The sequence below is a fragment of the Panthera tigris genome, chromosome F3, assembly GCF_018350195.1.
Source record: "Panthera tigris isolate Pti1 chromosome F3, P.tigris_Pti1_mat1.1, whole genome shotgun sequence".
Classification (NCBI taxonomy): domain Eukaryota; kingdom Metazoa; phylum Chordata; class Mammalia; order Carnivora; family Felidae; genus Panthera; species Panthera tigris.
Window position 1 is genome coordinate 740454 of NC_056678.1, and position 20203 is coordinate 760656.

A 20203-nucleotide genomic window follows, 5' to 3' on the forward strand; every position below is an offset into this window, starting at 1 on the left:
GCAGGGCCCTGCTTCTGCGGGTTCCCTAAACACTAGTATCCTTTTCTGTCTTGCGAACGCACCAGGGTGTTCGGGGAAAATGACACATGAATCTTTTAACAAATATATTAAAATGTAACTTAATTAAGTCCAATTATGGGGCAGGCCGGTTTGAATCAGAAAACCATCTGGGGTGCAGAACTGTAGGCCGAGGCAGTGTGGGCACAGGGTGGTGGCAGTGGGGGCGGCTGCCGGTCCCGGCACTGGGTTGCGGGGGGCGCGGGGAGCCTGGGCCTCAGGGCGTCGCTCCTGCATCTGTAACCTAGGGACAGCACAGGGCCCACCTGGCACACTGTTCACGTTTGATAAAGATCGTTTAATAAATGAGTGACCCTAAAGCTTTGGGGTTCCTTTTTATAAATGAAGAACCTTAATCTAGAAATGGAATGGCTGAGGTGGAAATGGGGCCACGTTTCTCCGTAGCCTTTCAACAGTTAGTACACTTTTTTTTTAAATGTAAGTTCTAGTTAGTGAACATACAGTGTAGTGTTGGTTTCAGGAGTAGAACCCAGTGGTTCATCACTTAGATGACACCAGTGCTGGTCCCAACACATGCCCCCCTTGGTGCCCATCCCCCATGCAGCCCACCCCCCACCCACCTCCCTTGTGGCAACCCTCAGTTTGTTCTCTGTGTTTAAGTCTCACGGTTTGCCTCCTTTGCTGTTTTCATCTTATTTTACTTTCCCTTCCCCTGTGTTCATCTGTTGTGTTTCTCAAATTCCACATGAGTGAAATCATGTATTTGTCTTTCTCCAACTTATTTCGCTTAGCATCATATACTCTAGTTCCATCCACATTGTTGCAAATAACAAAATTTCATTCTTTTTCATCGCCAAGTAGTATTCCTTTACACACACACACACACACACACACACACACACACACACACACCACATGTTTATCCATTCATTAGTTGATGGACATTTGGGCTCCTTCCATAATTTGGCTATGGCGATAATGCTGCTATAAACATTGGGGTGCATGTGGCCCTTCCAATTAGCATTTTTGTACGCTCTGGATAAATACCTAGTAGTGCAATTTCTGGGTTGTAGGGTAGTTCTATTTTTAATTTCCTGAGGAACCTCCACACTGTTTTCCAGAGCGGCTGCACCGGTTTGCATTCCCACCAGCAGCGCACGAGGGTTCCCCTTTCTCCGCATCCTCGCCAATATCTAGTGTTGCCTGAGTTGTTAATTTTAGCCATTCTGACACATGAAAAGATGCTCAACATCACTCATCATCAAGGAAATACCAATCAAAACCACGGTGAGATATACTTTTAAAACAAAGTTTCTTTATTTTGAGAGGGGGTGGGGCAGAGAGAGAGGGAAAGAGAGAATCCCAAGCAGGGATTCTCCACACCGTCAGTGCAGAGCCTGATGTGGGGACCGAACTCACGAACCACGAGATCATGACCTGAGCTGAAATCAAGAGTTGGATGCTTAACCAACTGAGCCACCCAGGCTCAGCCACTTACTACGCTTTTTAAAACATTCATTTTATTATTTTCAAGATCTGTAGTAATTGGAACTGAGCCAAATATGTATACTATGCGATTTTTAGTTACACTGCTTCCATAAAATGACCATTACAGTTGTGATTAGCATATTATTTATAAATAGGTAATTATAATGATGTTATGGAAGTACTTAAACATTTTGCTTTCTTGAGTGGTTAAAATATTTTTTCTTTCAATATTTTTGCACTGTTTAATTTGTTAGTAAACCCTTTTGTGGAAGTTATTCAAAAGTTCTTTTAGTAAGTTATCCTCTCTGGACTGTCATAAAGTCTGCATTCATTGAGCAATATAGAATCGTTGATTCAGTGTGAACAGACTAGACATTGTCCAGCTCAAGCAGTTCCTTATTTAGAGGAGGAAACCCATCCAAGTAGTGATGTCACTTCTCAGGGTCCTGTAGGTGCTTCACGTCAGAACTGCACCTAGAGCCTGGGGGCTGTGGTTCCCTGTCCCGTGTGCCTTTCTTGTAAACCCTAGACCTCTGACTACCAGGTGACCTAAGCTAGTGTCTTGACGTGCAGCTTACCTGGGCGGTGCATTGGATGTGTCAGAATAGGAGACGTTGAGGGGCAGCCGTACACGTTAAAGTGGTTTAGCAAAGCAGCTTTTCTCTCCCTGCTCGTGCTCACGGTGTGTGTCTGTCGCAGAGGGTTGACGAGAGGGAGCCTACGGGGAAAGGGTCGGGGGTCGGCGGACACTTGAGGAGGGGGACGTACCCATCAAGAGAAGGGCGGGTGAAAAGCGCGGGGCATAAAGGAGGCTGCGTCCACACCGAGCAGTTCCGCGGGCCCGAGAGAGATGGCGTGAGCTCTGCGTCTGCGGACGAAAGGCATCACCGGGACGGCAGTGAGTATGTGCGGTGCAGAGCAGTATGTGTCACGTTCTCAAAAATGAGAGAGGACCCTGCTCGTGTGTGTTATACGTTACATGGAACACGTCTCTACGTATGAGGAATGTGGGCTTACAGGCACACGTAGAACACGTACGCGTGGGCTGTGTGTGAGATGTTTCTGTAGGTGATGTGAACGAGCCCGGAGGGGTAGTCAGGCTGTGAGCACCGATTGTCTCGGGGAGTGGGATTTGGAAACATTGGTAACTGTTTCTTTGTTTATGGTTATGTTGCTTACCTCCTTACGAGAAGCATCTATTACTTTTGCTATTCACAATACCTAACAAATACAAATTAAAATCAGCCGATAGCATTGGTGTATTTATGATGCTTTAAAATACGGGATACTTCATGAATTTGTATGCCGTCTGTATGCAGGGGCCATGGAACCCCAAGTTTAGCGTATGAGCTGCTGGAGCAGAGTTGTTGTTGGTAGTGGGTTTTTGGTTTGTTTGTTTGTTTTTTTTTTAATCGAAGTCAGCTAGTGCGCTTTCCCATCGAAGAAATACCCAGATTACCTGACTCCTGACTGGCTGACTTGGATGGTTTCTAATGCGCTAAAATTCTTCAGTAACAGCATATTCAGAAAGGAACATCGTGAGGATAATTTTCAGATGTGCTTTCCCCTACGATCAAAGTTTCCAAATGCTTATATTCTTGATTCTAAGCATTTTCGTCTTATTTTACTTCATAATCTGTTGTATTTAGCAATAAGCTGATTACTATAGTATATTTACTAATGAAAGATGAATATTGTTTCCATGTGAAACCAAGGCTAATAAATTCTAACACCCATGATTCAATTAAGACTCAAACCTTCCTTTTGTCAAGAAACGAATTGCATGATGGAATTGCAATTTTTATTTAGAAAGAGAACAAAATAAACTGTTTGCATTTTGCAGATTTCCTTAAATTCTAAGACCCTGAGTCTTCAACACCCCATCTAAGTGCAGATACCCTTGTAATTTTCCAACACCAGGGACGCCTCAGGTCCTAAGATGTTTGTTTTAAATCACAGTTACTAATAAAAGAAAGATATTTTTGAATGTAAATATTTTCTGGACGTTTGTTAGTCATAGGTTTTATGTAGTACTAACACAGCCATTATTGACATAAAACTTAAAAACTAGTCAATTTTAAAACTCCCGAGAAAAATACCAGGAACAATTTGAGTGTATTTGGGACAGAGAAAACAAAATACTAATGCTTTTCTTGGCTAAGGTCTGTGTGCTATCATCGGTTGGTCTCGTGGCAGACTTTCATTTTTTCATTAAAGTAGCACAAAATTAGTATCTTAGAAGACCACGAGAGTGTAACCAAGACCTGATTCAAGCAAGCATGTCAACAGGGGTTCTTTCTCTCCAAGGAGCTAGTAAAGCCTGTGGAAACTGTGACCGGCTGATCTAGAAGCTCATAACTTTAAGGGTTAGTTGATTTTGGCTATAAAAGAACCAAATGAATTACACAGGGTGGAACAAATACAGAGAAAAACACAGAGGTCTCGTCTTCTCCTTGGTCTTTGTACCTTTTGAGATGCAAGTAACTAAATTCACACAGTAGCTTTTCAGATGAAGTTGTTACAAGAGCCCTTCATCCCGCTGCTGCCCGCGGTGAACACAGCTCTGAGTGAGGGCTCGACCATCAAAACCATCACTGTGGTTTCCTGGTTTTGCGGAGGGTGCGGTGGAAATAGAAAGGGGGGGAGAGAATCCTGGGCTTTTTATGGGGTGGGCTGCTGGGGCATTTATTTAGCTTTGGGCCTTGCACTCATGGAGGGCCTTAAATTTACCTTTTTTGCATGATCTCCAACTAAGGGTGTGTGTGTAGATGTCTGTTTTTTTTTTGTCTCTGTGTTGAAAATATTAAAATATAGAATGTACGTCACTCTAAGTCTCTTTTGACGCCCCCACCCCCTCCATATCCGTGGAGCCTAAAAACAGTATGAGTTTCGTGTGGCTTCTTAAAGGGCCAAAGACTATTTAAGCAGGAAATAGCGTCAGAAAACAGTTGTTAGATGCTTGTTATTGTGAATTAAAATGAAGGGCTCTTGATGTCGCATTTTAAGATACGTTCATGATGCTGAAGTTGCCTGGAAGAAAAAAAATATGTGAACATAGCCAGGAGAATTCTGAAAAGGAAAGTCACCTGTCCGTCTGACGTGGTCTGTCAGAGAGCAGAAGGGGATAATGACCTCTTAGGTTGTCGTGAGAATGAAAAGGTATTTTTTACTTAAAATTCTTAGGATAGTGTCTGAAAGAGAACAAACGTTTAATGAATTTCCTGGTTTAGGTACTTGCTTTATTTCATAAACCTTTATCACTTGCTCCGTGTCTGTGGGGAGGTCGATCGGTGATGATGGGGCAGGAGTGGAGTAGATAATGTGATGTAGATGTTTCATCTTTAATAGAGTCCAAGTCAAGCAGGTTCCCGCACGTTGGTGAGCAGTTTTGCCCACGGACCCTTCTTGCCGGCGACCTCACTTCTTAGTAGTGCAAGAGTTGGGGGCGCCGACTTCCCACACAGTCGGAAGTTTGTGTATAACTTGTGACAACAAAAAACTTGACTACTAATAGTTGACCGGAAGCCTTACCAGTAACTTGTCAATTAACACATATTTTGTATATGTGTTGTATACTGTACTCTTACAATAAAGTAAGCTAGAGAGAAGAAACTATGACTGAGAACATCGTAAGGAACAGGAAATGTCCTCACGGTTCTGGCCCCGTAAGGCACCTGTGTGTGAGCGGACCCGTGCAGTTCAGACCCGTGTCGTTCAAGGTCAGCTGTACGCTGGAGAATCGTCTCCGCGTGTTGAGGAGACAGACGCGAGGAAGTCCATTAGGGCGCGGGCGTAGTTGTAAAACACCAAAACTCCTGACTGTCCAGCAGAGCTGTGTGTGAGCTAGGTCTCAGAAGCAGCAGCGAGCGGACGTTTCGGACCGGCGGACGTGATGGGACGGCACTTACAGAAGGTCTGAGGGAGCGCAGAACAGCTCACCTGTTGTGTATGGACGCACGCGGCGGCCTGGCGTAAGACGTGCTTGGGAATGAAAACCCTGGTTCAGGAGAGCGGTCACCTCTTCGGAGCGAAGAAAGGGAATGGGGTCCCAGTCTGTTCTGTTCCGCAGGGGAACCCACTGCCTGTAATAGTTCATGAAGAAAAACGGGCAGGAAGACAACATTCAGACATTTTCATAAAGCTGGGAGGCGAGGGCAGGGCCACGCGCCGTGTTAGTCTGTCTCTCTCCTTGGTTTGAAACGTTTCCCATGCACACGAATGAGGTAAGTATGTGGAGATCCTGTAAAAGCAGGAGAGGGAGAGAGAGTGTGGCCTCTGGAGGCAGAGACGCTGGTTTTTCCTCTCTGTGCTGGTGGCTTTACCTCTCCGAGCTCGTGACCTCATCTCTAAAACAGGGACGGGGCGCCTCGGTGACTCCGTCGCTTAAGCCTCTCACTCTTGGTTTTGGCCCAGGTCATGATCTCACGGTTCATGACTTTGAGCCCCAGGTCGGACTCTGTGCTGACAGCACAGAGCCTGCTTGGGATTCTGTCTCCCTGTCGCTCCCCGCCCCTGCCCCTCCCCCCCCCTCCCCCCTCAAAATAAATACGTAAACACTAAAAAAAATTAAATAGGGGTAATAATATCTCTATGATACTTTGTTAGGAATTAAGAGCTTACCTAAAGTGCCTTTTATAACTGTTGGTGCAGAAGTTCCAACAGCTGGGAATAAATACTGTCGGAGCAACAGCGGACATTGTCCGTGCCCTCACGTAACTTTAGAGTCTGGTGGCGGAGACAGAGGGTCAGCTATCAGTCAGACACGTGTAAGTGACACCTGTAATCTGTGTCTTAAGGACAAGTGCAAGGCACTGTGATTCCCTTCTTCCCTGAGACATGCCTGAGGGCTGGGCTTTGAAGAAAAAGCAGGAGCTCAGTGCAGAAGACGGGACAGAGGGGTCCAGCCCGAAGGAACAGCCCGGAAGTGCTGCAGGAGGGCGCAAGGCCAGTAGGAGTTCCCGAGAGGAGGCCGAGGAGGCCGGGGGTGGAGTGGAAGTCCCAGGGGAAGGGCCGGTGCCCAACAGGACTGAAGACCAGGCACGGCCGGCTCTGCAGCGCTCTGAACGCTCCGTTGGGTAACTTGGGGTGTGAGGAGGGCAGTCAGTGAGGACACTGGTAGACCGGAGTCCCTTAACATCAGGGTGAGCAGAAGAAGCTCTGGGAGGACGGCTCGGAAGCAGCTGTAAACATGGGACGTTGTCAGGAAGTCCTACAAATTGGTAGCTGGGTGGCCCAGAAGAGTCCGTTTAGGTCGTTGCTTCAAACGAGACGAGAATTCAGAGGCAGAAGCTGCATCCACAAACCAGTGGGTAGTCTTTCTCATCATCCATGTGATCGGAAAAGAGTTCTGGTCCTCTGTTAGTGCTTTTTGCCGGTAGCTGTTCACCTTGAAGGTCACCATCTTTAAACACAGTAAGAGTGCTTTGCTGCATAGATTCTTCAGTTTACGCTGTTCTGCAGACAACGAAGTTAAAGCCTAAAATGGATAGTAAAAAATACCAAGGAACTTAACGGTATTTTGAATGGGTTCCTTTAGGTATAACCACCGTTGCCAAAATAACCAGTGATAGGCCCACCTGTTCTCACCGCCAGACGAAATGTTTAATACATTAATGTTTTAAGTGTTTTCCACACATTAATGAGTTAAACAGACACCTGCTGAGGGTTTACTAGTCTGCCCAAAGCTCCACGCCGTGCGTCCAGTGGTGGGTGATCAGTAAATGACTTTGTCGGTGCGGTGGACCTGCTCCCCTTGGTTTCTGAGGCATTTCAGGGGCCTCTTCCAGCAACGAAGGGGCGGCCAGAAATAGAGCAGAAGGAGAGAAGGTGGGGGCCTGGGCTTCAGACACTGGTTATTAAAAGAAGTAAATCTCATTCCTCATCGTCCCATTTAAAGGGTGCTAAGGAACCAACTCAGTCTGAAAACCAGGGGGAAAGGAAAGAACCAAGGACTTCAAGTGTAAGTTAAAAAAAAAGACAAAACAACAACCAGAGAAGTACAACGAGCAACATTTTTAAATAAACGTTTACCATAAAATTCTGTTATGGGAATGGACCTTTATATAACTGGTTCCCTGTTGATGGAGAATTTGTTCCTGTTTTCTCCTTCTCTTCCTCCTCCTCCTTGAATCCACAGACGGTACTTGTTTCTGTTATTTTGATGAACTTTAGGTTAGTCACAGGGTAAACTGTGGCAATGGGACTTCTGGGTTAGAAGGTATTTTTAAAGGTGTAATAAAGATATTAATAAACCCCACCGTGTTGTCCTCTGGAAAGGTCACCCCACCTTGTCACCCCACACACCTTTATATAAATATAAATAAAAATATCTCTTTGTCTTTTTTTTTAATGTTTATATTTATTTTTGAGACAGAGACAGAGCATGAGTGGGGGAGGGGCAGATCGAGAGGAAGACACAGAAACTGAAGCAGGCTCCAGGCTGTCAGCACAGAGCCCGACGCAGGGCTTGAACTCTTCAACCGTGAGATCGTGACCTCAGCCGAAGTCGGACACTCATCCAACTGAGCCACCCAGGCGCCCCAGGGGTGTTGCAGTCTTAAAGCTAGCCTAGGTGAAGGTTGAAGCAGCATCAGAGTGCTGTGATCTGAATGTAATTTAGTTTTGAGTAAATTAATTCGTATTAATTTTTTTTAACTTCATATTTTTTGGCTAATGCTTTTTATTCATTTCTAATCAGGAGTCTTTAAATTTAATGCTTTGGTTGGTCCAAGGTGCACTGGGCTTCCGTTATACTTATGGACATGTGGCTTCACAAGGAGGCACAGTGGGTGTTACAGGAAGGTCTCGGGCAGGAGCTGGCTATATGGTGTGCCCCGATCTTCTCAGCACAGAAACCCCAGAGGAGAGGTGGGGTTTATAATGAGCGCTACAGCACGTTACGGATAAAGCGTTTTTGTAGACTCCACAGTCATGTGGAAATACAACGTTACACTTCTTATAAGTTTACTTACTTTTGAAAGCAAAACCTTTAATTAAATGTTCTTTTTAAAAACTTGTTTTTTCCTTTTCCTAAAATTTTTTTTTTAACGTTTGTTTTTGAGACAGAGAGAGACAGAGCATGAATGGGGGAGGGTCAGAGAGAGAAGGAGACACAGAATCTGAAACAGGCTCCAGGCTCTGAGCTGTCAGCACAGAGCCCGACGTGGGGCTCGAACTCACAGGGTGTGAGATCATGACCTGAGCTGAAGTTGGACGCTCAACCGACTGAGCCACCCAGGTGCCCCTAAAAAAATTTTTTTTAATGTTTATTCATTTTTTTTTTTTTTTTTTTGAGAGAGAGAGTGAGACAAAGTGTAAGTGGGGGAGGGGCAGAGAGAGAGGGAGACACAGAATCCGAAGCAGGCTCCGGGCTCTGAGCTGTCAGCACAGAGCCCGACACGGGGCTTGAACTCACAGACCCTGAGATCATGACCTGAGCCGAAGTCAGACTCTTAACTGACTGAGCCACCCAGGTGCCCCTGGAACAGATTTTTGAGTGAGCACCTTCATAAATGCTTATGTGTGTTTGTGTATTCAACCTGTGCACATGGAATGAGAATGTTTGGACAAATTAAAACATTTAAGAAGGCAGTTAACTCGGTTCGTGGGTTCGAGCCTAATGTCGGGCTCTGTGCTGACAGCTTGGAGCCTGGACCCTGCTTTGGATTCCGCGTCTCCCTCTCTCTCTGCCCCTCCCCCACTCACGTGCTGTCTCCGTCTCTCAAAAATAAAATAAACATTAAAAAAAATGAGAAAAAAAAAAAGAAGGCAGTTAAAAAGGAAATTTTGACAGGTGCTTGGCTGGCCCTGTCAGCAGAGCATGGGACTCTTGATCGCGGGGTTGTGAGTTCAAGCGCCACACTGTGTATAGAGATTGCTTAAAAATAAAATCTTAAAAGAAGAAAAAAGAAGTTTTGAGGTGAGGACTTTAACAATTAGCATTTAGAAAAACAGCAAATACATTCTTTTCTATAGAATTAGAATCTTGGCAAATCTTTAAAGGAGCTTTGCTACGTGAACATACGAGGAACCTGTCTGATTTCTTTCTGAGACTGATGTGGAGAAGTTTCAGGATTTCTTAATGTTTTCCATTATGATCTCTTTACCACATGTGTTCATATTGTGAGATAAAAAACTTGTACATTGCAAATCACATAAGATTGCAAATAAATATTATAACATTTTCCTCATCTTTCACGATTTAGCCTCTAAATTTAATTCCTCCTTGCAGGCGTGTGAATTTTCCTTTACTACTAGATGGCTATTCCAGTCACCTGCAGCACAAAGGAGCTTTTTCTCTCTCTAGTGTCGTATCCTGGGAACGGCAGGAATTTGGAAGAACCCTGCAACAGAGGCAGAAGGAGCAGATTTGAGTTTCGTGGGGTTTTGTCTTGCCTGCATTACATTTAAAAGTATCTTTGTCCAGAGAGGGAAGAAGAAATACTGCAGATTTGCAGGTTAATGTAACGGGACTAAAGTCTTCTCTTTGTAACTTTGTGAATGGAGAAGAATATTCTCTGTATGTTTCCTTTCTTCTAGTTTTAAAACTTCCTAAATATTTCACTTTTAGGCCGTTTCCCACTTGTCTGATTTGGTTTTGCGTGGAATTTGAGAACAGAGAAGACATTTTGTGGAATCATATAAACTTATCTTCCTGTGAGAGGTCACACCTGCCGCAAACAAACGATGCCACAACTGAGAACGTGTTAGACGCCAGCATAGGGTATCTGTAAATATTCAGAAGTTAATACATGGGGAGAAGTTAAAAATGTTATTAGAGAAGAGAAAAAGGATACACTTTTCACAAGACTTTTTCAGAAAGAATGTTGAGGTCTGTCACATGTAAAGACTTCAGTAAGATTCTGATCGGACCAGCCTTTAGGAAAGGTCTGTGTATCCGTATAGCAAAAAAGACTTGTGGGATAGTACCATGAACTAAAGAAAGGCGCGTTAAAATAGGACAGGAGAGTAATTTCATGTTGTTTTCTGAAGAAGATAAGGCCCGGTACTCGTCAGGTTGAGGGGTGCAGAGCACAGCTTGATCGTGTAATTCTAAAAGTACACTTGTAAACGTACCTTAAGTACATTCCTACCCTCCGACCCGGTCGTTCGAAGCATAAACATTTATGATAAGAAAATAATTTAAAAGACTTAAATACAGTTGCAGCAGAAACCAAGGGTGTACATACGTACAGAGCTTTTTATAGAAACGTTACGTTTTCCAGAATAAAGACCCTGTGTTTGTGGCGCAGGGATGGACGATCACCAGAGTCCCGTGCCGTGGCTGCTCAGCCGTACGTGTGCACAGGTCTGTTAATTGTGCATGGGTAGTTGTACATCTGCTTGCGAGAGGCAGTCAAGGCTCCGGAAATGTGCGCCCTGTAGGGTTTCGGTTCTGTGTTCACACGAGGAGACTGGGCAGTCTGCTGGTTTCACTTACAAGTAGGCAGACACAGAGTACGTGGATGGCACAGCCGTGGAGGCAGTCCCACTTTGTGTGGAGGGGGGGACTCTGACCGTGGGGGAAGCCTCCCCTCCAGAGTGGAGCTCTGTGAAGGCGGGGACCCGTCCTGCCTTCCGCATCTCGGCGTTGCCGTCGAGGACCTGCTCTCAGCAAATGATCAGTGTTTCGTCTGGTACCCTTTTGTCTAAATTCTGGTTGCTGATTCAGGCTTCTAAACCCCTGTTAGGTGACCGCATCAGAATCACTCGAGCCCAATTCTGGGGCACCTGGGTGGCTCAGTCGGTTAAGCGTCCGACTTCGGCTCAGGTCACGATCTCGCGGTCCGTGAGTTCGAGCCCCGCGTCGGGCTCTGTGCTGACAGCTCGGAGCCTGGACCCTGCTTCCGATTCTGTGTCTCCCTCTCTCTCTGTTCCTCCCCCGCTCACGCTCTCTCTCTCTCTCTCAAAAATAAATAAACATTAAAAAAATTTTTTTTTAAAATAACAACTTCCTAGGTCTCCGTTCCCTGGAATTCTTATTCCTTCGTGTGGGCCTTTATTTCTCCAAGTTTTTATTTCAAAATAATTTTAAACCTTCAGAGAACTCAGAGAGTTCCCCTTGACTCTTCACCCAGCTTTTCTTCCTGTAACCCGATGAGACTGTAGCCCAACTGTTAAAACAAGGAAACGAACACTATCACGATACTATTAACTGATCTCTAAGCCTTGTTTGAATTCTGCCAGTTTTCCCATTTATATCCTTTCTGTGGCCCAGGGTCTGATCTAGGATCCCACGCTGCACTGAATGGTCTTGCTTTCCTGGTCTCTTGCAACATGTGCTCATAGCTCTTCAGTTTCTTTCTTCCGCAACCTTGGTAATTTTGAAGAGCGAGTTTTAGTTTCTTGGTCAGTGTCCCTCAATTTGGGCACGTGTGGTGTTTTCTCATGACTGTATTGAGCTTATGCCACAGGAGAGAGCTGTGCACGTGTCAGTACATCACATCAGGGGGTGTATGATGTCAGTAAGTCTTGTTACCGATGGTATTAACTTTGATTACTTAATGTTTCTGCACAGCGATTTTACTCTGTAAAGTAACTATTTTTTTCCTTTGTTACTCAGCATCTCGTGAGGAGATCTTTGCAAATACCCTGTTTCTCAACAAAAATTACCTCGAGGCGGAAGTACCATAGTAACCCTTGCTGCATTCAGGAGCATCAGTGATTCGGCTTTCAAATACCCTGCTCTTCTCATCAGGGTTGGGACTCTTCTGTGCAACAAGCGTCACTATGGAATTGGCTTGATTTTCTATTTTTACTGCTCCGTCTACTTTCAGTAGTTGGGAAGCCACCGTAAGAACTGCCCCTTTCCCTCACTTACTTGTTTATATTCCTGTGTCCCCGCGAGTATTTGTTTTGTGGGTTTCCGTCCATCGCCGTCCCTTGCTCACCTTCCTGCTGGGAGCTCCTGTCTTCTTTCCATATTTCCTTAAAAAGAATTTTTTTTAACATTTATTTATTTATTTTTGGGACAGAGAGAGACAGAGCATGGACGGGGGAGGGGCAGAGAGAGAGGGAGGCACAGAATCGGAAGCGGGCTCCGGGCTCCGGGCCGTCAGCCCAGAGCCCGACGCGGGGCCCGGACTCACGGACCGCGAGATCGTGACCTGAGCCGAAGTCGGGCGCTTAACCGGCTGAGCCACCCAGGCGCCCCTCCACATTTCCTTTTTTTTCTAGCACGTACATGCTTTGAATCATCACAAGATATTCCAGGCTCCAGGCTCGTCTTAGTTTTACCTGCAGTGGCTCTCAAGTTCCAAGGGTCCCGGGTTTCTTTTACCAGAAGATGGTGTTAGAAAGCAAGGTCGGGGGCCGAACGTGCTCCTTGCTGCTGGGGTGTTAGTGCTTGGAGGCCCTTGGCGTGCACAGGGCTAGTAAGCACACATGCGTGTGCCAGCACGTCTGCGTGCACACATCTGTTTCTGTACCTGTTGAGATACACGTATCTCTCTCTGTGTATATTTACACACACACAACCGTGAGTTTGTGAGTTCTTATCTCTGACTCAGATCCAGTAGGACACGGTTCTTCCTAACCTTCCCCCTTCTCTTACTTGTGACCCTTTTCTCCGGCAGCGAGAAACTTGGCTCCCACTGTCTGTAATATATTTTACTTGTTCACACCGTGTGTACACAAAGAGCAGTGACTCTACCTGGAGGCAGTTTTGTCCCCAGAGGGCCATTTGGCAATGTATAGAGACATTTTCAGTCTTCACAACTCAGGTGGGGGAGTCTAATGGCGTCTAGTGAGTAGGGGACCGCCTGCACGCACAGGACAGGACGAAGAATGAAATGGACCACAGTGCCAGCAGTGCCGATGTTGAGAAACCTTGAACGTCAAGTAGTTTCGGAATGGCCGTTTACCCCTGTGAAAAATAAATTCACTGGGGCGCCTGGGGGACTCCATTGGTTAAGCTTCTTTCTGACCATTGGTTTCGGCTCAGGTCATGATCTCACGGTTCGTGAGTTTCAGCCACACGTGGGGCTCTGTGTTGACAGTGCAGAGCCTGCTTGGGATTCTCTCTCCCTCCCTCTCCCTCCCTCCCTCCCTCCCTCCCTTTCTCTCTCTCTCTGCCTTTCCCTGCTCATGTGCATGCTTTCTCTCTCCCTCTCAAAACAAAAACACAAAAAACAAACAAAAAAAACTTATAAAAATGAATATACTAAGTAGCATATAGTATTTGTGTAGTTATTTTTTCTTTCGTCTTACAGCGTTTATTCCAAACAGTGTCATCCAGAGTTTACTTGGGTTCGTTCCTTCCCCCACTTCCTTTAGTATGGTTGTTACTCACTTAGGATACAGTTAGGGTCACGGTTACTGTTTGTAACCGTGGGTTACAACCGTTGGGGTTTCACTGATTGAATATGTGAAACGTCACGGTTCTAAAAGAGCAGTACACAAAGATCCGCTCCCAAGGTGGGAATCTGTTTCCACAATCTGGGTCCCCAGATGATTCCGATACTCACCTTGTTCAGAACCGACGGTGTAGCTTATGGGCTTTGAAGTCAGACCTGAATTTAAACCCAGTCTCTTACCAGGTATGTAATGTCGGGTAGGTCCCTTTCCACCTCTGAGCCTGTACTTCCAAGGGTTGTTGTGACGATATGAAAACATACATGCAGTGTTCGTCACAATGCCTGCACACGGCACCCAGGTGAGAGCTGATCTCGTTCTTGCACGTATCCATTTAACAAGCAAGTTGTGTTGCTGCTGTGTCCTGAGGCCCCATACTGCTTCCTCATGAGGCCGAATAACGAAGACGCTGTTCGTGCCTTTGAGTAGTTCACCTTCTAGGGAGGTTCTTGGCGGTTTTGCAGAAGGTACAATGGCCATTTCCTACATTGATGTGCGATATAAGAGACTAGGATAGTAATAAATCATGATTTTATGGAAGCTTGTCCCTAGAAAGCCTCACTGGTGCAGACTGTGTGTGCACTTGTCTGGTGAGCTATCGTGGTAAGAAACAACAATCTAGAGACACAGGTAGTATGCGTCTCAGACTCTGTCAGATAGAAGACATTCCAGGCTTCTAAGGATGTCTAGATACCAGGCCATTTGAGTGAAGTTGAATTCTCTAGTGAGTGTCTGTAGTCCGATGTTTAGCGTTCTTAGATACCAGGCATTCAAGTGATTTTTTAATGGGTGCTTTTCAATTTCATTATGTGTACAGATCATCTGGGGATTTAGTTAAAAAGCAGAATCAGAGTCGGTAGATGTGGACGGGGGCCTGGGAATCTGCGCTTATACCAAGCTCCCGGCAGATGTAGTTGGCCGTGGGTCCCACGTTGAGTCATGAGAGTTACTGCACGACTTTGAAATTGTATTTTCTGGCTTTCGGTCCTAGTTCTTGTACTTACTAGACATGCGCCTGTTAGGAGTGGTTAATTTCACTCTGCATGTTGTATGATGTTATTAGCTATCGAACTCAACACATGTAACAATTAACATTTTAAATTAACGTGAAGACAAGCCTCCAACAACTAATTGGTAGAATCGACAGACGAGCGTCATAATTTGGTGTTGCAGCTAAGGATGTCCTTCTTCCATTTGATCTACATTTTATCTGTGAGACTTCCCCCCCCCCCCACCCCCATTGTGACAGCCACTGACACGGATACCTAAATAAACGAAAATTAGGACCAGAGTTTTGTTTTGTTTTGTTTTGTTTTGTTTTGTTTTGTTTAAGTAAGCTCTACGCCCAACGTGGGGCTTGAACTCACGACCTGACAGCAAGAATTGCCTGCTCTACTGACTGAGCCGGCCAGGTGCCCCAGGACCAGAAGTTTTAAAAAATATATACGTATGTTAACACTGCTCTCACTATATTCATATATAAATAATAAATAAAAAATGTTTTAGTGGAACAGTTTTTGAACTACCAATAAATGAAAGAGAATAATGTATTATTTACATTATCCTGTTAAATTTTCTGATTTGTTTTTTCTTAATTAATTTTTTGGTATAGAAGTACATCTCTGTAATTTATATTGTAAATCGAGGGTATGTGCTCAAGGGTACTTTACCCATAAAGGGTGGAAGAAGAAAGTTTAGATTTCACTGCTATGGAGCAGAGAAGAAATGGCTTTCTTTTGAAAAAACACTGAGGGCAGATGTTAATGGTTTGCCACTCGAACTAAATGAAGCTCTCCTTAGGGTGTTTGCAGGGTATCTGACACTGAGAGACTGTGATTCCCTTGATGTAGCGTAGCTGGAATTGGGGGCCCTTCACTTGGAAGTAAATGTTTGTGGTGACACAGCGTCCCTCCCCTCCCCGAAACAGAGGGCAAGGGACCCTAGAATTGAGGTGACCGGCTAGTTTATTACATTAAGTAAATGGAGTTGACCTAGTCCCGGTTCGTGAGGGTTCTAAGGGTCTTCGGAAGAAAGCAGTTGTTAGAGGTGAGCGTACACGGATTAGCCTGCCTGCTTGGGGCCCCGCTTTTCTCGGTCTTTGAGCCCGAGTGCCCAGACTTTGCGCTCCGTGGCACCTTTGACACTCTTAAAATTGGTGGAGGATCTCAAGGAGCTTCTGTTTATATGAGTTACAGCCATCAGTCGTTAACCACAGCAGGAATTAAAACAGAATTTTAAAATATTCATGAATTCATTAAAAAGATCAAACTATTGCATGTTAACATAAATAACATATTTCATGAAAAATAACTGTATTTCCCAAAAGAAAAATTAGAAGAGTGGCATTATTGTACATTGTTTACAAATCTCTTTAATGTCTGGTTCACTAGAAGACAGTGGATTTTTCTCTCTGCTTTTACACTCATTCCACTCCCTCTGTCACAATATGGCGCATCGTGTAGCCTCTGGAAAACTCTGTTGGACACTCATGACCCATGAAGAGGGGACCGACATCACGTAGATCTGACACCTTGCTGCACCCTGGAGGGGCCTGTGGGAACCCAGGTTTCCCTTCATCCTGGGCTAAGGAGGGAGTCGCTGTGGCTGTTTGTGGCCTGCACAGGGCCAGGGACTGGGTCTGCCTCCCTGGAGAGGCTCGGCGGGGAGCTTGGTGGGGGCGCGGCTAGGGGTGCCTTCCGGGTGCCCCATGTCCTGTTTCGGTCTCCCGGGCCGTTACAGGTCTCAAATCAAGCTTCGTGGCGCTCTGACAGCCCACAAGCCGCCTGGGTGTGTATCTGCTGAGTCCAGTAAACTCTTCTGGATGAGCCTATTCCAGGTTCACTGAGAAATCAATTAAATGCATAGAATTTGCTCAGTTTCTAGTTTTTCTCTTATAAATTATTCGTATCTGTTCTTTTTGTTAGTCAACATTAGCTGGAAAGACAAATGGAAGTTTTATTATTAATGCAAGACCTTGAAATGATCATACAAAATTGATACACTTGTTTTTTGTTGTGATATATAGGCCCTTGGATGAGTTTTGTTAAAGATATATATACACGGTAATATCTTCTGCAATGAAATTACTCCTAATATGTTGCGGAATTAAATATATCCCGTTTTATGCCACGTCATGTGGAGTCCGCCTGGTATTTCATAAAGAGTACCGTGATGTTCTGGTGTTCTGCCCAGTGAAGAGGTTTGAAAACCCTGCAGAGGGCGACCTGGGAGGCGACGTTTAGGCGAGAGCTGCTGCGTGCGATGTAGCACCCGGAGCCCCCGCCATCGTGGCCGTGGGGACACGGGGCAGAGACTCGGCGATCCCTCTCCGGCCCGCTGATGGGGCTGACACTCAGGCTCCTCTCGTGTCTCCCCTCCATGGTTTCCTGATGCTGATGGCAGACGGGGCGGGGGCAGGGACCCTGAGTATTGGCTGCCGGGAGACGGGGAGCCCAGCGGCGGGGACAGCTGCCACAGCTGACCGTTAGCACTTGTTTCGTTGGCTGACGATTCAGGCCCCGGCGCGTTCAGGAAATGTGTGCGGACCTACCGTGTGCTTTAGAATCACGTCGAAGAAATCGACACACTAAAGCTGGGGTTCAGAGGAAGCTGCACCGACTGTAAGAAGACCGTGTTTGCATCTCCCTGGTAAATAAAACCTGCCTTTCTTCCTCCGGGAGGATTAACTAGCCAGGAGGCTGCTCTTTGAAGCTGCTGGACTTGCACAGGCCCGGCCGGCAGCCCAGAGGTGGAGGAAGCCGGTGTACTTTGATGTCAGAGCTGATTTCAGACCATCTTAGGTTGCGTTTTCTTTGAAGCACCGTGACTCTAGGCGACCTCTGCGCACGTAGGGCCAATCAGTTGACCTAGAAAAGCCTAGAAAGAAAAGGCCTTTGCCGAAAGGGAGTTGAAAATAGCTACAGGTTATTTGAAATATCATGTTTACTTAAAGAGTTTTGAGAGAGATTATTTGGAGTTAATCTAGTTTCCCTAAAAGCACGAGATTAGTTGTTCAGAATGATTTCTTGTGGGAAGTTATGATTGGATGTGATGCGTCCCTTGGAATTCTCTGGGCTCCGGCAGATCCGACTTGCAGATATTTCTGGGAGGGGCCTGTTTAGGGTTGGGTGCACAGCTGCATAAACACAGAGTGTTTTAAATAAAGGGTTTTGAGTCGGAAGAAATAAACACAGAGGCTGAAGGTTCGGTTCAGAGATACGGAGTTACCAAGTTTCTTTTCCCTGATGTCAAGTTAATGGGAAATTGGAAACCGAGAGCTGGTCTGTGTTACCCTCCTACACCTTAAAACGTTGCTTGTCAGGACAGGCACATTTTTAAAATACTTGTTTGAATACCTGAATTATAAGCCTTATTTTCCTGCCAGCTTGTCACCCTTCTGAATGGTTGTTCTGATTACACAGCATCTGGACACTTCTCAACCAGTTGGGATTAAAAGAAGCTGGTCAAAGTGTTTTCTTCTCCCTTTGCTCTTAACGTCCACAGGCCCGGGTACTTTCTGGTTTCAGGCATGATAGTTTCTTGAACTAAGTATTTATAAATATCACACTGCTTTTTTTAAAAAAACTTTAATCTTTTTTTAAAATTTATTTAAACTAAAAACAACAACTACGTTGCTCCTACCCTCTACTCCCTCTCCCCACCCCGCCACCCCTGGCCCCTACCAATCTATTCTGTGTACCTTTGAGCTTGGGGTGTCTGTTTTAGATTCTACAATAAGAGAGATCATACGGTGTTTCTGTTTCTCTGTCTGACTTATTTCAGTTAGCATAACGCCCTCACAGCCCATCCATGTTGTTGCAGATCACGAGGTTTCATACTTTTTTATGGCTGAGTAACATTCCATATTACATGTATACACACACACACACACACACACACACACACACACGCCACATCTCTATCCAGTCGTCGGTCAGTGGACACGTGGGCGGTCGTAAATTGTGCTACAGTGAACATGGGGGGTGCAGATATCTTTTCAAGTTAGCCTTTTCATGTTCTTCAGATGAGTACCCAGAAGTGGGATTGCTGGGTCATAGGGTAGTTCTGTTGTTAACTTTCTGAGGACCCTCCACAGTGTTTTCCAGAGCGGCCGCACCCGTGTGCATTGCCACCAACGGTGCACGGGGGGTCCCCTTTCTCCGCAGCCTCGCCAGCACCTGTTGTTTCCCGGGTTGTTGATCTTGGCCATGCTGGCGGGCGTGAGGTGGTATCTATCTCATCGTGGCTTTGATTGGCGTCTCCCTCATGATGAGTGACGTTGAGCATCTTTTCGTGTGTCTGTTGCCATCTGTGTGTCCTGTGTGGAAACATGGCTATTCGGGTTGTCTGCCCATTTTAAAACCACATTTTTTTTTTTCTGTTGAATTGTGTGCGTTCTTTACATATTTTGAATATTAGGCCCTTAGCAGATGCATGGTTTGCAAATATCTTCTCCCACTCAGTAGGCTGCCTTTTCGTTTTGTGGACGGTTCCCTTTGCTTTATTACTTAAAAATACCACGTTGCTGTTGTGTTTAATGTTTTCATGCTCAAAATAATGATGTCTCTGAGGATGGAAACAGAGCATTTTCCTAACTTAGCAGGTGGGAGTGGGGCTCAGAGGTCACAGTAGGGGAGGAGTGACCCTGCTCTGGCCCTTCTTCAGCCACTGCTCCTGCTTCCGCAGGGACTCTCCGGGGGGCTGGGCTGCTTGGTCTTTGAAATGTCGGTTATGGAACTCACAGCTGCGGGAGCGGAGGGTCAGCAAAGTGGGTCAGAGTGGGTCCGGTCTGCCTGAGGGTCAGCAGCAAGCCGGCTTTTCATACCCGTCGTTTCATTCGAGACCATCCCCATCCTCAGCTTTCTGGACCGACCCCAGGCAGCGACCCGCTGCGAAGAGACGTGTGCGCAGCGGAGGGAGGCCGCCGGCAGTGTCTGCTTTAGGGTGAGCCTCGCACGTGACGTGCCGGCCGCTACGTCGTGTGAGCGAGACGGAGCCATTGTCTCCGTGGACGTGCACCGTATGCACACGTGTGTGGAACACACCGTCTTCTCAAGAGTACACGGTTTCTTTCTTGAGAGACAGGGCGGGGGAGGGGCAGAGAGAGAGGGAGACACAATCCGAAGCAGCTCCAGGCTCCGAGCTGTCAGCGCAGAGCCCGACGCGGGGCTGGAACCCACGAACCGTGAGATCGTGACCTGAGCCAAAGTCAGCCAGCTGAGCCACCCAGGCTCCCCTAAAAATGTTTTTCTTAATGTTGCCAGCATTACCTCAGCAATATGTAATATTCAAAGGAAGACAGTTTTCACTGTTGACAATCTTGAAAAAAAATTCTTAACTTCTATTT

At 45.9% G+C, this 20203-nt stretch overlaps 1 protein-coding gene across 11 annotated transcripts in view; it reads left to right on the top strand.

The window, feature by feature from the left end:
• Positions 1 to 20203, top strand: part of DISP1 (dispatched RND transporter family member 1) — a 185922-nt gene that overhangs the window by 72392 nt on the left and 93327 nt on the right. The window contains exon 1 of one of the 11 annotated variants that reach the window (XM_042976967.1): positions 13708 to 14042. The exons of the other annotated variants lie outside the window; for them this stretch is intronic. Within the exon in view, the coding sequence (XP_042832901.1) occupies positions 13997 to 14042 (46 nt within the window). The 5' untranslated portion in view covers positions 13708 to 13996. Of the gene's footprint in view, positions 1 to 13707; positions 14043 to 20203 lie in introns of those variants that run through there. 11 annotated transcript variants of the gene reach the window in all.